The sequence below is a fragment of the Oncorhynchus clarkii genome, chromosome 9, assembly GCF_045791955.1.
Source record: "Oncorhynchus clarkii lewisi isolate Uvic-CL-2024 chromosome 9, UVic_Ocla_1.0, whole genome shotgun sequence".
NCBI classification, from domain to species: Eukaryota; Metazoa; Chordata; class Actinopteri; order Salmoniformes; family Salmonidae; genus Oncorhynchus; species Oncorhynchus clarkii.
The window spans coordinates 78,321,062-78,338,513 of NC_092155.1; the positions used below are offsets into that span (position 1 = coordinate 78,321,062).

Below are 17,452 nucleotides of genomic sequence, written 5' to 3' on the forward strand. Positions count from 1 at the left end.
GTTTGCTGCGCTAATAGCAACATTACAGGGTCTGTGGTGACCCTAAACAGAGAGCACACAGTAGCAGAATACCTGACCACTGTGACTGACCCTAAACAGAGAGTACACAGTAGCAGAATGCCTGACCACTGTGACTGACCCAATAGCAACATTACAGGGTCTGTAGTGACCCTAAACAGAGTACACAGTAGCAGAATGCCTGACCACTGTGACTGACCCAATAGCAACATTACAGGGTCTGTAGTGACCCTAAACAGAGAGTACACAGTAGCATAATACCTGACCACTGTGACTGACCCAATAGCAACATTACAGGGTCTGTAGTGACCCTAAACAGAGAGTACACAGTGGCAGAATACCTGACCACTGTGACTGACCCTAAACAGAGCGTACACAGTAGCAGAATACCTGACCACTGTGACTGACCCAATAGCAACATTACAGGGTCTGTAGTGACCCTAAACAGAGAGTACACAGTAGCAGGATACCTGACCACTGTGACTGACCCAATAGCAACATTACAGGGTCTGTAGTGACCCTAAACAGAGAGGACACAGTGGCAGAATGCCTGACCACTGTGACTGACCCAATAGCAACATTACAGGGTCTGTAGTGACCCTAAACAGAGAGTACACAGTAGCAGAATGCCTGACCACTGTGACTGACCCTAAACAGAGAGTACACAGTAGCAGAATACCTGACCACTGTGACTGACCCAATAGCAACATTACAGGGTCTGTAGTGACCCTAAACAGAGAGTACACAGTAGCAGAATACCTGACCACTGTGACTGACCCAATAGCAACATTCGAAAATTAGTTGGATCCCAATTTAACAATCATTCTATAGGATAAAACATTGCAAAGTACTTCAGAGCAGTTGAATCAACCTGTATCAATCACCGAGGGCGGTGATTGGGGACATTGCCCTGTGTAGGGTGCCGTCTTTCGGATGGGACGTTAAATGGGTGTCCTGATTCTCTGAGGTCATTAAAGATCCCATGGCACTTATCGTAAGAGTAGTGGTGTTAACCCCGGTGTCCTGACTCTCTGTGGACACTAAAGATCCCATGGCACTTATCGTAAGAGTAGGGCGTGTTAACCCTGGTGTCCTGACTCTCTGAGGTCATTAAAGATCCCATGGCACTTATTGTAAGAGTAGGGGTGTTAACCCTGGTGTCCTGGCTAAATTCCCAATCTGGCCCTCAAACCATCACAGTCACCTAATAATCCCCAGTTTACAATTGGCTCATTCATACCCTTCCTCCTCTCCCCTGTAACTATTCCCCAGGTCGTTGCTGCAAATGAGAACGTGTTCTCAGTCAACTTACCTGGTAAAATAATGGATAAATAAAATAAAATAAATAAATGTATTTAGAGGCCACGTTTCTAGAAGCATGTTTCTTTGCATACTACAGTACAACAATATCCATGATGAGGCTAAAGTCTCATTGTCAAACTAGCAAAATGTGAAAGTGGTTACAATGGTTTGATGAACGATAACCAGTATAGTTTTGTAAATAGCACCGAGGCCAGACCAAGATGGCTGCCTTTGCACGCTGTAGAGAGACATCAGCAGTGTTTCCTTCATAGCAAAGCCAGGCTGGCTGAGTGGCACACTGTACTGCAGGCCAAAATGGAGGATGAGTGGCACACTATACTGCACCAAAATGTAGGATGAGTGGCACACTATACTGCAGGCCAAAATGGAGGATGAGTGGCACACTATACTGCACCAAAATGTAGGATGAGTGGCACACTGTACTGCACCAAAATGGAGGCTAAGAGGCACACTGTACTGCACCAAAATGGAGGCTAAGAGGCACACTATACTGCACCAAAATGGAGGATGAGTGGCACACTATACTGCACCAAAATGGAGGATGAGTGGCACAATCATTCAGGCTGCAGCTGTTTAAAGACTTTAGTCTGGTAAACGCATCCGACCTAAGAACATTTCCGAATGGTACTCTGAAGTATCCATTACAACAAGTACAACCACTTCTGGGGAACGAAACCAGAGACTCTCTGATTAACTATTATCCAGCAGACGGACCGGCGATCACAGAGAGGGACAACAAAGGCATACACTCGTAAATATGTACGTTTCAAATTATTTTCGAATGATCGGTTGTTCGTGTTAAAAGTTTTAGCATTTCATGACTGTAGTTATCAACTGTATTACAGTGAATCCTCTCGAGTTTCCCGCTCTTGAACTGTCCCCACCCCTTTCCTTCGTCTACCAAGCCGTCATGTCGGTTTAGTCCACTAGGGACTTTTCTATTGTGTCAGTAACCGATGTACCTACTGTTTGCGTGTGTGTGTTTCTGTAACTCTGTGATTGATTAAGTTAGTAAATAAATAATGAAGCCAATTTATGATTCATGATCTATGAGAGGGTTCATGCAGACATCCAAGAGTTTGTGACATTCAGAATATGACTGATGGGGTGATAAATAAGTGACTGTAATCGATAAGATGTGAAAATATCTGAAGTTCATTCAGAAAATAGAAACTCTTTAAACATTTTTCCGTGGTGCCCCGACTTCCTGGTTAATTAAAGTTACATGATTAGTTTAATCGCGTAATTAAATGACACACAGAGAATTGATTTGACAATGTATAGTCTTCATATTTAATGACAGTCAACGCTACGACAATGTGCACCATGAGTCAGCAAGGCTGTCCATACTGTCACACACACACACACACACACACACACACACACACACACACACACACACACACACACACACACACACACACACACACACACACACACACACACAACTGAAACCTGCAGAACAACAAACGCACAAATTAAGAAAATTACATGGCTTTCTACATCACAGCCATGCATTATCTACATACCAATATCAATATTCTATGGTGCAGTTAACATAGCCTGAGTTCCTTATCTGTTTGTGCTGTCTTGCCAACTCCCAACTTCCATAACAATGACAGCAAATGGAAATGGCAAGACAGCACAAACAGATCTGGACTCTAGGCTAGGATGGATGACTCAAAACGAGGAAGAACAGTGGGTCATAGGCGTGTCCTTAGACCAGAGCAGGATCCACCAGGCTACATTCTGGGATGTATTCATTAGTCGCACACTGTTGCAAAAACAGTTTTGCAATGGAAAACGATTTGCAGTGTTTTCTATTGGACAAATTCCGTTTGGTCCCGTTTGGTTCCGTTTGGTCCCGTTTGGTTCCGTTTGGTCCCGTTTGGTTCCGTTTGGTTCCGTTTGGTTCCGTTTGGTCCCGTTTGGTTCCGTTTGGTCCCGTTTGGTTCCGTTTGGTTCCGTTTGGTCCCGTTTGGTCCCGTTTGGTTCCGTTTGGTCCCGTTTGGTTCCGTTTGGTCCCGTTTGGTCCCGTTTGGTTCCGTTTGGTTCTGTTTGGTTCCGTTTGGTTCCGTTTGGTCCCGTTTGGTTCCGTTTGGTCCCGTTTGGTCCCGTTTGGTTCCGTTTGGTTCCGTTTGGTTCCGTTTGGTTCCGGTTGGTTTTCTTAGTGAATACACCCTGGTTTAAGCAGCCTGGGATGAACATGAAGAACTGTCATACACACCGTGTACCCGTGCAGAGTCCATCAGGCTCTGACAGTCAAACATAAAAACCTGATTAAACCAGCCTAAGTGCTACTCTCAACCAGGCTATGAAAAGCATTGGGGGCCAGTCAATCATAGACACCAGGCATGTCCCTGGACCAAAGCAGGATCCACCAGGCTCTCTGAGAGGGGCAGATCTACAGAGAATTCGACAGGAGGCTGGAGTCGCTGACGGGAATGTTTCCCTCCGTGCTGGGGGATAGGCAGCTCCGAGTGGTGGGCCGGCAGCGGCTCAGAGAACAAATAGGGATGGAGCAGGGCCTGAGAGAGAGAGACAGACAGAGAGAGAGACCGACAGAGAGAGAAAGAGAGTTGAGAGAGAGAGGTGGGTGTGAGACAAACTGAACTTCTGTTTCAACCTCTCATTCCTAGCCTGGTCGTCCCAGATCTGTGGCACTAGACATGGACTACAGGAGTTTGGCAAGACAACACAAACAGATCTGGAACCAGGCTCTCATCTTGTCTTTCAACTATCATAATGGGCTGGCAGACAGTTGAGGACGATAACCAGTTTGAAGCAGAGGTGTTCTCATCAATCAATGCAAACAAAAAGCTTCCCTTCTATACAACTTATTAGAGGTTCTATTCTGTTATTCTAGAACTGTTTAGAGGTTCTATTCTGTTATTCTAGAACCGTTTAGAGGTTCTATTCTGTTATTCTAGAACCGTTCAGAGGTTCTATTCTGTTATTCTAGAACCGTTCAGACGTTCTATTCTGTTATTCTAGAACCGTTCAGAGGTTCTATTCTGTTATTCTAGAACCGTTTCTGACCTGTCTGGCGCTGATCCTCTGTTTAGAGGGGTAGACCAGGAACTTGTTGAGCAGGTCCACAGCCTGAGGTGAGGTATCAGGTACTATCTCCTCAAGAGGGATGGCAGGGTTCTCCTTAAAAGTGATCTTATTGTAGTCAGGCAGCTCTGTGATCTCCTGCAGAGACAGAGAGAGAGAGACAGAGCGAGACAGAGAGAGAGAGACAGAGAGAGAGCCAGAGAGAGAGCCAGAGAGAGCCAGAGAGAGACAGAGACAGAGAGACAGAGAAAGACAGAGAGACAGAGAGAGAAAGACAGAGAGAGAGACACAAATTGGCAAAGGCACTAGAACAGTCAGGAGCACCCCGCCTCACCCTACTAGAATCTGAAGTCAAATGTCTACTTTTTGCTGATGATCTGGTGCTCCTGTCACCAACCAATGAGGTCCTACAGCAGCACCTAGATCTTCTGCACAGATTCTGTCAGACCTGGGCCCTGACAGTAAATCACAGTAAGACAAAAATAATGGTGTTCCAAAAAAGGTCCAGTCGCCAGGACCACAAATACAAATTCCATCTAGACACCGTTGCCCTAGAGCACACAAAAAAAACTATACATACCTCGGCCTAAACATCAGCGCCACAGGTAATTTCCACAAAATTCCACTCGTCTGAGATCACCAAAGATTGTCTCCCACCTCTTCAAAGGGGGTGACACTCTAGACCCAAACTGTTATAGAACCATATCCATCCTGCCCTGCCTTTCTAAAACCTTAGAAAGTCAAGTTAACAAACAGATCACCGACCATTTCGAATCTCACCGCACCTTCTCCGCTATGCAATCTGGTTTCAGAGCTGGTCACGGGTGAACCTCAGCCACGCTCAAGGTTCTAAACGATATCCTAACCGCCATCGATAAGAGACAATACTGTGCAGCCGTATTCATTGATCTGGCCAAGGCTTTCGTCTCTGTCAATCACCACATTCTTATCGGCAGACCCAACAGCCTTGGTTTCTCAAATGATTGCCTCGCCTGGTTCACCAACTACTTCTCAGACAGAGTTCAGTGTGTCAAATCGGAGGGCCTGTTGTCCGGACCTCTGGCAGTCTCAATGGGGGTGCCACAGGGTTCAATTCTCGGGCCGACTCTCTTCTCTGTATACATCAATGATGTCGCTCTTGCTGCTGGTGATTCTCTGATCCACCTCTACGCAGACGACACCTACCCATGAGAAGTTTTTAAATATGTGGACAACTACAAATACCTAGGTGTCTGGTTAGACTGTAAACTCTCCTTCCAGACTCACATTAAGCATCTCCAATCCAAAATTAAATCAAGAATCGGCTTCCTATTTCGCAACAAAGCCTCCTTCACTCATGCTCCAAACATACCCTCGTAAAACTGACTATCCTACCGATCCTCGACTTTGGCGATGTCATTTACAAAATAGCCTCCAACCACTACTCAGCAAACTGCATGTAGTCTATCACAGTGCCATCCGTTTTGTCACCAAAGCCCCATATACTACCCACCACTGCGACCTGTATGCTCTTGTTGGCTGGCCCTCACTACATAGTCGTCGCCAAACCCACTGGCTCCAGGTCATCTATAAGTCTTTGCTAGGTAAAGCCCCGCCTCATCTCAGCTCACTGGTCACCATAGCAACACCCACCAGTAGCACGTGCTCCACAGATATATTTCACTGGTCACCCCCCAAAGCCAGTTCCTCCTTTGGTCATCTTTCCTTCCAGTTCTCGGCTGGAACGAACTGCAAAAATCACTGCAGCCGGAGACTCATATCTCTCTCACTAACTTTAAGCACCGGCTGTCAGAGCAGCTCACAGATCACTGCACCTGTACATAGCCCATCTTTAAATAGCCCATCTATCTACCTACCTCATCCCCATATTGTTATTTTAATTGTTTTTGCTCCTTTGCACCCCAGTATCTCTACTTGCACATTCATCTTCTGCACATCTATCACTCCAGTGTTTAATTGCTAAATTGTAATTATTTCACCACTATGGCCTATTTATTACCTCCCTAATCTTACTACATTTGCACACATTGTATATAGACTTGTTTATACTGTATTATTGACTGTATGTTTGTTTTACTCCATGTGTAACTCTGTGTTATTGTTTGTGTCGAACTGCTTTGCTTTATCTTGGCCAGGTCGCAGTTGTAAATGAGAACTTGTTCTCAACTTGCCTACCTGGTTAAATAAAGGTGAAATAAAAAAATATATATATATTTTTTTAAAGCTGTGAATGATCTGAGAGACAAGGCAAGAAGGGCATTCTACGCCATCAAAAGGAACATAAATTCAACATACCAATTAGGATTTGGCTAAAAAAATACTTGAATCAGTTATAGAGCCCATTGCCCTTTATGGTTGTGAGGTCTGGGGTCCGCTCACCAACCAGGAATTCACAAAATGGGACAAACACCACATTGAGACTCTGCATGCAGAATTCCTCTGTGTACAACATAAAACACCAAATAATGCAGAGCAGAATTAGGCCGATACCCGCTAATCATCAAAATCCAGAAAATACTTTAAATTCTACAACCACCTAATTGGAAGTGATTCCCAAACCTTCCATAACAAAGCCATCACCTACAGAGAGATGAACCTGGAGAAGAGTCCCCTAAGCAACCTGGGGCTCTTTTCACAAACACAAACAGAGCCCCAGGACAGCAACACAATTAGAACCCAACCAAATCATGAGAAAACAACAAAGATAATTACTTGACACATTGGAAAGAGCAAACAATGCTATTTGGCCCTAAACAGAGAGTACACAGTAGCAGAATACCTGACCACTGTGACTGACCCTAAACAGAGAGTACACAGTAGCAGAATACCTGACCACTGTGACTGACCCTAAACAGAGAGGACACAGTAGCAGAATACCTGACCACTGTGACTGACCCTAAACAGAGAGGACACAGTAGCAGAATACCTGACCACTGTGACTGGCCCTAAACAGAGAGTACACAGTAGCAGAATACCTGACCACTGTGACTGGCCCTAAACAGAGAGTACACAGTAGCAGAATACCTGACCACTGTGACTGACCCAATAGCAACATTACAGGGTCTGTAGTGACCCTAAACAGAGAGTACACAGTAGCAGAATACCTGACCACTGTGACTGACCCAATAGCAACATTACAGGGTCTGTAGTGACCCTAAACAGAGAGTACACACTAGCAGAATACCTGACCACTGTGACTGACCCAATAGCAACATTACAGGGTCTGTAGTGACCCTAAACAGAGAGTACACAGTAGCAGAATACCTGACCACTGTGACTGACCCAATAGCAACATTACAGGGTCTGTAGTGACCCTAAACAGAGAGTACACAGTGGCAGAATATCCAGAAAATCACATTGTAGGATTTTTAATGAATTTATTTGCAAATTATGGTGGAAAATAAGTATTTATTGCCTAAGTAGTTTTTGTGGGTATCTGTACTTTACAATTTATATTTCACAACTTTTACTTCACTACATTCCTAAAAAAACAATGTACTTTCTACTCAATACATTTTCCCCGACACCCAAAAGTACTTGTTACATTTTGGATGCTTAGCAGGACAGGAAAACTGTATATTTCACCCATTTAAAGAGAAAACCCCTGGTCATCCCTACTGTCTCTGATCTGGAGGACTCACTAAACATCCCTACTGTCTCTGATCTGGAGGACTCACTAAACAGAGAACATCCCTGGTCATCCCTACTGTCTCTGATCTGGAGGACTCACTAAACAGAGAACATCTCTGGTCATCCCTACTGCCTCTGATCTGGAGGACTCACTAAACAGAGAACATCCCTGGTCATCCCTACTGTCTCTGATCTGGAGGACTCACTAAACAGAGAACATCCCTGGTCATCCCTACTGCCTCTGATCTGGAGGACTCACTAAACAGAGAACATCCCTGGTCATCCCTACTGCCTCTGATCTGGAGGACTCACTAAACATCCCTACTGTCTCTGATCTGGAGGACTCACTAAACAGAGAACATCCCTGGTCATCCCTACTGCCTCTGATCTGGAGGACTCACTAAACAGAGAACATCCCTGGTCATCCCTACTGATCTGGAGGACTCACTAAACAGAGAAAATCCCTGGTCATCCCTACTGCCTCTGATCTGGAGGACTCACTAAACAGAGAACATCCCTGGTCATCCCTACTGCCTCTGATCTGGAGGACTCACTAAACAGAGAACAACCCTGGTCATCCCTACTGCCTCTGATCTGAAGGACTCACTAAACAGAGAACTTCCCTGGTCATCCCTACTGTCTCTGATCTGGAGGACTCACTAAACAGAGAAAACCCCTGGTCATCCCTACTGCCTCTGATCTGGAGGACTCACTAAACAGAGAACATCCCTGGTCATCTCTACTGCCTCTGATCTGGAAGACTCACTAAACAGAGAACATCCCTGGTCATCCCTACTGCCTCTGATCTGGAGGACTCACTAAACAGAGAACATCCCTGGTCATCTCTACTGCCTCTGATCTGGAGGACTCACTAAACAGAGAAAACCCCTGGTCATCCCTACTGCCTCTGATCTGGAGGACTCACTAAACAGAGAACATCCCTGGTCATCTCTACTGCCTCTGATCTGGAAGACTCACTAAACAGAGAACATCCCTGGTCATCCCTACTGCCTCTGATCTGGAGGACTCACTAAACAGAGAACATCCCTGGTCATCCTGATCTGGAGGTAAACAGAGAACATCCCTGGTCATCCCTACTGATCTGGAGGACTCACTAAACAGAGAACATCCCTGGTCATCCCTACTGCCTCTGATCTGGAGGACTCACTAAACAGAGAACATCCCTGGTCGTCTCTGCTGCCTCTGATCTGGAGGACTCACTAAACAGAGAACATCCCTCTGGTCATCCCTACTGCCTCTGATCTGGAGGACTCACTAAACAGAGAACATCCCTCTGGTCATCCCTACTGCCTCTGATCTGATGGACTCACTAAACAGAGAACATCCCTCTGGTCATCCCTACTGCCTCTGATCTGGAGGACTCACTAAACAGAGAACATCCCTGGTCGTCTCTGCTGCCTCTGATCTGGAGGACTCACTAAACAGAGAACATCCCTGGTCATCTCTAAACAGAGAACTTCCCTGGTCATCCCTATCCCTGCCTCTGATCTGGAGGACTCACTAAACAGAGAACATCCCTGGTGGAGGACTCACTAAACAGAGAACATCCCTGGTCATCTCTACTGCCTCTGATCTGGAAGACTCACTAAACAGAGAACATCCCTGGTCATCCCTACTGCCTCTGATCTGGAGGACTCACTAAACAGAGAACATCCCTGGTCATCTCTACTGCCTCTGATCTGGAAGACTCACTAAACAGAGAACATCCCTGGTCATCCCTACTGCCTCTGATCTGGAGGACTCACTAAACAGAGAACATCCCTGGTCATCCCTACTGATCTGGAGGACTCACTAAACAGAGAACATCCCTGGTCATCCCTACTGCCTCTGATCTGGAGGACTCACTAAACAGAGAACATCCCTGGTCGTCTCTGCTGCCTCTGATCTGGAGGACTCACTAAACAGAGAACATCCCTCTGGTCATCCCTACTGCCTCTGATCTGGAGGACTCACTAAACAGAGAACATCCCTCTGGTCATCCCTACTGCCTCTGATCTGATGGACTCACTAAACAGAGAACATCCCTCTGGTCATCCCTACTGCCTCTGATCTGGAGGACTCACTAAACAGAGAACATCCCTGGTCGTCTCTGCTGCCTCTGATCTGGAGGACTCACTAAACAGAGAACATCCCTAGTCATCCCTACTGCCTCTGATCTGGAGGACTCACTAAACAGAGAACATCCCTGGTCATCCCTACTGTCTCTGATCTGGAGGACTCACTAAACAGAGAACATCCCTCTGGTCATCCCTACTGCCTCTGATCTGGAGGACTCACTAAACAGAGAACATCCCTCTGGTCATCCCTACTGCCTCTGATCTGGAGGACCCACTAAACAGAGACCATCCCTGGTCATCCCTACTTCCTCTGATCTGGAGGACTCACTAAACAGAGAACATCCCTGGTCATCCCTACTGCCTCTGATCTGGAGGACTCACTAAACAGAGAACATCCCTGGTCATCCCTACTGCCTCTGATCTGGAGGACTCACTAAACAGAGAACATCCCTGGTCATCCCTACTGCCTCTGATCTGGAGGACTCACTAAACAGATAACATCCCTGGTCATCCCTACTGCCTCTGATCTGGAGGACTCACTAAACAGATAACATCCCTGGTCATCCCTACTACCTCTGATCTGGAGGACTCACTAAACAGAGAACATCCCTGGTCATCCCTACTGCCTCTGATCTGGAGGACTCACTAAACAGAGAACATCCCTGGTCATCCCTACTGCCTCTGATCTGGAGGACTCACTAAACAGAAATGCTTTGTTTGTAAATGATGTCTGAGTGTTGGAGTGTTCCCCTGCCTATTTAAAAAAAAAAAAATTTAAAAGAGTTAAAAAAAATAAAAATAAACATTGTACTGGCTGGTTTGCATAATATAAGGAATTTGAAATTATGAATACTTAAGTATATTTTAGCAATTCCATGTATTTTTGATACTTAAGTATATTTAAAACCAAATACTTTTAGACTTTTACTCCAGTAGTATTACCGGTTCACTATTACTCACTCTTACTCCTTAGAGGCATCTTTACTTTTACCTCAGTAGGACAATTGGGTACTTTTTCCACCCATGCTACCTAATATACAGTAGAATATCCCTCAAACTGTGTGTATGGACAGATGGACAGAGAGCAGATGGACAGAGAGCAGATGAACAGAGAGCAGATGGACAGATGGACAGAGAGCAGATGGACAGATGGACAGAGAGCAGATGGACAGAGAGCAGATGGGCAGAGAGCAGATGGGCAGATGGGCAGAGAGCAGATGGACAGATGGACAGAGAGCAGATGGACAACTGGACAGAGAGCAGATGGACAAATGGACAGAAAGCAGATGGACAAATGGACAGAGAGCAGATGACAGAGAGCAGATGGACAGATGGACAGAGAGCAGATGGACAGAGAGCAGATGGACAGATGGACAGAGAGCAGATGGACAGAGAGCAGATGGACAGATGGACAGAGAGCAGATGGACAGATAGAGCAGATGGACATAGAGCAGATGGACAGAGAGCAGATGGACAGAGAGCAGTCTCACCGGCCACATGCGCTGGTTAGGTGTCCCCAGGACTCGGAGAACACAGCACAACTGTTCTATGTCATTCTCTCCAGGGAACAGAGGGGAGTTATTCAGAAGTTCCCCAAAGATACATCCCACTGCCCTGTGGACAGGAGAGACTGGGGTTAGATACATCAGTAGAGACTGGGGTTAGATACATCCCACTGCCCTGTGGATGCACAGAACAGACAGAAGAGGATTGGGGTTAAGCATCTAAACCACAGCTATCTGCTCTACAGGAAACACCTTATCATTACTGCTATCTGCTGTACAGGAAACACCTTATCATTACTGCTATCTGCTCTACAGGAAACGCCTTGTCATTACTGCCATCTGCTCTACAGGAAACACATTGTCATTAATGCCATCTGCTCTACAGGAAACACCTTATCTTTACTGCCATCTGATCTACAGGAAACACCTTATCATTACTGCCATCTGCTCTACAGGAAACACCTTATCATTACTGCCATCTGCTCTACAGGAAACACCTTATCATTACTGCCATCTGATCTACAGGAAACACCTTATCATTACTGCTATCTGCTCTACAGGAAACACCTTATCATTACTGCCATCTGATCTACAGGAAACACCTTATCATTACTCTCATCTGCTCTACAGGAAACACCTTATCATTACTGCCATCTGCTCTACAGGAAACACCTTATCATTACTGCCATCTGCTCTACAGGAAACACCTTATCATTACTGCCATCTGCTCTACAGGAAACACCTTATCTTTACTGCCATCTGATCTACAGGAAACACCTTATCATTACTCCCATCTGATCTACAGGAAACACCTTATCATTACTGCTATCTGCTCTACAGGAAACACCTTATCATTACTGCCATCTGCTCTACAGGAAACACCTTATCATTACTGCCATCTGCTCTACAGGAAACACCTTATCATTACTGCCATCTGCTCTACAGGAAACACCGTATCATTACTGCCATCTGCTCTACAGGAAACACCTTATCATTACCGCCATCTGCTCTACAGGAAACACCTTATCATTACTGCCATCTGCTCTACAGGAAACACCTTATCATTACTGCCATCTGATCTACAGGAAACACCTTATCATTACTCTCATCTGCTCTACAGGAAACACCTTATCATTACTGCCATCTGATCTACAGGAAACACCTTATCATTACTGCCATCTGCTCTACAGGAAACACCTTATCATTACTGCCATCTGCTCTACAGGAAACACCTTATCTTTACTGCCATCTGATCTACAGGAAACACCTTATCATTACTCCCATCTGATCTACAGGAAACACCTTATCATTACTGCTATCTGCTCTACAGGAAACACCTTATCATTACTGCCATCTGCTCTACAGGAAACACCTTATCATTACTGCCATCTGCTCTACAGGAAACACCTTATCATTACTGCCATCTGCTCTACAGGAAACACCGTATCATTACTGCCATCTGCTCTACAGGAAACACCTTATCATTACTGCCATCTGCTCTACAGGAAACACCTTATCATTACTGCCATCTGCTCTACAGGAAACACCTTATCATTACTGCCATCTGATCTACAGGAAACACCTTATCATTACTCTCATCTGCTCTACAGGAAACACCTTATCATTACTGCCATCTGATCTACAGGAAACACCTTATCATTACTGCCATCTGCTCTACAGGAAACACCTTATCATTACTGCCATCTGCTCTACAGGAAACACCTTATCATTACTGCCATCTGATCTACAGGAAACACCTTATCATTACTGCCATCTGATCTACAGGAAACACCTTATCATTACTGCCATCTGCTCTACAGGAAACACCTTATCATTACTGCCATCTGCTCTACAGGAAACACCTTATAATTACTGCCATCTGCTCTACAGGAAACACCTTATCATTACTCCCATCTGCTCTACAGGAAACACCTTATCATTACTCCCATCTGCTCTACAGGAAACACCTTATCATTACACCCATCTGCTCTACAGGAAACACCTTATCATTACTCCCATCTGCTCTACAGGAAACACCTTATCATTACTGCCATCTGCTCTACAGGAAACACCTTATCATTACTGCCATCTGCTCTACAGGAAACACCTTATCATTACTGCCATCTGCACTACAGGAAACACCTTATCATTACTCCCATCTGCTCTACAGGAAACACCTTATCATTACTGCCATCTGCTCTACAGGAAACACCTTATCATTACTGCCATCTGCTCTACAGGAAACACCTTATCATTACTGCCATCTGCTCTACAGGAAACACCTTATCATTACCCCCATCTGCTCTACAGGAAACACCTTATCATTACACCCATCTGCTCTACAGGAAACACCTTATCATTACTGCCATCTGCTCTACAGGAAACACCTTATCATTACTCCCATCTGCTCTACAGGAAACACCTTATCATTACTGCCATCTGCTCTACAGGAAACACCTTATCATTACTGCCATCTGCTCTACAGGAAACACCTTATCATTACTGCCATATGCTCTACAGGAAACACCTTATCATTACCGCCATCTGCTCTACAGGAAACACCTTATCATTACCCCCATCTGCTCTACAGGAAACACCTTATCATTACCCCCATCTGCTCTACAGGAAACACCTTATCATTACTCTCATCTGCTCTACAGGAAACACCTTATCATTACTGCCATCTGCTCTACAGGAAACACCTTATCATTACTGCCATCTGCTCTACAGGAAACGCCTTATCATTACTGCCATCTGCTCTACAGGAAACACCTTATCATTACTGCCATCTGCTCTACAGGAAACACCTTATCATTACTGCCATCTGCTCTACAGGAAACACCTTATCATTACCGCCATCTGCTCTACAGGAAACACCTTATCATTACCCCCATCTGCTCTACTGTTGTAGATAAGAAATGGCTGATTTACAGAGCTGTCTCTTTACACATTATCACTGAGCTGTTATTATAGGATTCGATATCAAATGAAAGCATCAAATCAATGAATCTGTTTGATTGATTGATTGATTGATTAAGTAATGAATTAAATCAATCAGCGACAGGAGAAACGGAATCCTCTTACCAGAGATCTACACCTTCGTCGTATTTTCTTGCCCCATAGAGCAGTTCTGGTGCTCGATACCACCTGAAAACACACAGAGCGTGATCATTATTGGCTCCTATTAATACCCACATGGGGTGGACGAGCTGGAGAAGACTGCTCTGAACAGAGTGCGGTGGAGGGGAGGCGTCGGGGGCGTAAGTAAGTAATGATTTCCTCAGCTGAGACGTGTTTACACAGGCAGCCCAATTCTGATCTTTTTTTTATTTTTCACCTATTTTTTTTAATATTTTTGACCAATCAGATCAGCTGTGAAAAAGACGACGATGTGAAAAGTACTGATGTTATTGGTCAGAAGTCCAATTAGTTGGAAAAAAAGGATCACAGCCCCGTGTAAGCCAGCAGTGAACAGGGCAAACCGGTTTGTGTTGGTATGCAGTGAACGGGGCAAACCGGTTTGTGTTGGTATGCAGTGAACGGGGCAAACCGGTTTGTGTTGATATGCAGTGAACGGGGCAAACCGGTTTGTGTTGGTATGCAGTGAACGGGGCAAACCGGTTTGTGTTGGTATGCAGTGAACGGGGCAAACCGGTTTGTGTTGGTATGCAGGGTACCTGGTGGCCACCTGATGGCTGTAGAGGTGCTCTCCGTCGTTGTTGAAAAGTCTGGCCAGGCCAAAGTCTGCTATCTTCAGATGACCTGTAGAGCTGATGAGCAGGTTGGCTGGTTTCAGATCCTGCAGAGAGAGAAAAACACAACACCTTATGATATAGCTTATAACCAGGGAACCACGCAGACACAATGTGTGTATGTGTGTGTGTGTGTGTGTGTGTTATAAGGACGTGAGTGACGTCACATTGTGTGTGTGTGTGTGTGTGTGTGTGTGTGTGTGTGTGTGTGTGTGTGTGTGTGTGTGTGTGTGTGTGTGTGTGTGTGTGTGTGTGTTATAAGGACGTGAGTGACATTGTGTGTGTGTGTGTGTCTCACTCTGTGCATGATGGAGTTCTCGTGGCAGAAGGCAACCCCTTTGAGCAGCATCATCATGTAACCTTTGACATGTGACTCGGTGAGAGGCCTCTGAGAGTTCCTGATGACCTCAGAGAGGTCCGAGAGCATGTACTCAAACACCAAGACGAACCCTGTACCATGGGGAAACACGTCCTTGAGCTTCACCACCTACAACACATGGGGATGGAAGGAAAGTGTTTCTCAAGAGTAGCCGTGTGCAACCTCACGGATAGCGCTGGCTTGTTATCTGTCAGAGGGGGTGTACAAGTGCAATTACAAAATAAACTTGGGAAACATTCTGAGAGTTAGGCTATATCAATTATATATATATTTTTTTTAATGTAACCTTTATTTATCTAGGCAAGTCAGTTAAGAACAAATTCTTATTTATAATGACGGCCTACTCCGGCCAAACCCGAATGACGCTGGGCCAATTGTGCGCCGCCCTATGGGACTCCCAATCACGGCCGGATGTGATATAGCCTGGATTCGAACCGGGGACTGTAGTGACGCCTCTTGCATTGAGATGTAGTGCCTAAGACCGCTCGGGATAACTCACATATTGGTTGTCTTCAATCTCCTGTAAAGCCTTGATCTCTCTGAGGGCTTGGTTGGGGATCCCATCCTCCAACTTTCTCAGAGCTACTTTCTTCAGAGCCACAGTCTCTCCAGTCTAAATGACAACAGAAAAGAGCATACTTTCTTCAGAGCCACAGTCTCTCCAGTCTACATGACAACAGAAAATAGCATACCGTAAAGACACTGCTTGAAAATGTTATATTACTTGACTGTCTGCTTGCCAAACAGGGTGGGTATCATGTAATAACTATAATAACTAGGCATCAACTCATCACATAGCTTACTCTTAATGTTTACAAAGTTATTTACATTTAAAAATATATATATATTCCTGTTCGGGAATATTTCACAAATTATACCCACCCAGCCAAAGATAGAGCTAACTATCTACAGTAGACATCTAACGTTAGTTATCTAGCTAATAAGTCAAATAAACAGATTTGAATTCATACCTCGATATGTTTTGCTTTGAAAACAATGCCGTGGGCTCCTTCTCCTATTCTACCCAAAATACTATACTGATCCATGGTAAATTACAGAAGAAGGTTAACGTTAGCTAAAGTCTCTTGTTGATTAAAACGCCTGGCTTTTTCAACCAAATGTTTTTTATAAATAAAAAAACGTAAGTAAGAACATCTACAAATGTCTGGTATATCTAATACATCGTGTAATACAGTAAACTAGCTATCAATGTAGAGCATAGTTTTTATCTCCCTAGTAATAAATGCTAGGTGACGGTTTTTACATTGACGACAGTGTTGTTATCACGTGACCATAATGGCAGCCTGCAATGGTCTGCTGCGGAAGACAGGGGGCGCTGTTGTATCGGCATCAGTGTTCTAGCTTCTACCTGATTGGAAAAAAATATTTGCTTGAACTGATTTCATTGTACGTACAGCACAGGAGGTTGGTGGCACCTTAATTAGGGAGGACGGGGCTCGTGGTAATGACTGGAGTGAGTGGACTCAGTGGAATGGTATCAAATATATTAAACACATGGGATTACAGGTGTTCGATGCTATTCCATTTGCTTCCTTTTTGGCCATTATTATGAGCCGTTCTCCCCTCAGCAGTACATGGCCATGATGTTCAAAAGTTCATAGGTGACCAGCAGGTTCAGATTCTAATAATCGCAGTGGTTGTCGAGGGTGCAACAGGTCAGCACCTCAGGAGTAAAAATGTCAGTTGGCT

At 44.9% G+C, this 17,452-nt stretch overlaps 1 protein-coding gene across 1 annotated transcript; it reads right to left on the minus strand.

The window, feature by feature from the left end:
• Nucleotides 1-3,482: 3,482 nt before the first annotated feature.
• On the minus strand, nucleotides 3,483-17,016 carry LOC139417435 (cyclin dependent kinase 20). Its single transcript, XM_071166718.1, has 8 exons — nucleotides 16,714-17,016; nucleotides 16,242-16,355; nucleotides 15,662-15,850; nucleotides 15,289-15,410; nucleotides 14,696-14,758; nucleotides 11,597-11,720; nucleotides 4,381-4,536; nucleotides 3,483-3,869 (listed from the first exon to the last, which is right to left on the minus strand). The coding sequence occupies exons 1-8, from the start codon at nucleotides 16,786-16,788 to the stop codon at nucleotides 3,681-3,683; spliced, it is 1,032 nt and encodes a 343-aa protein (XP_071022819.1). The 5' UTR covers nucleotides 16,789-17,016; the 3' UTR covers nucleotides 3,483-3,680.
• Between the last annotated feature and the right edge of the window lie 436 nt (nucleotides 17,017-17,452).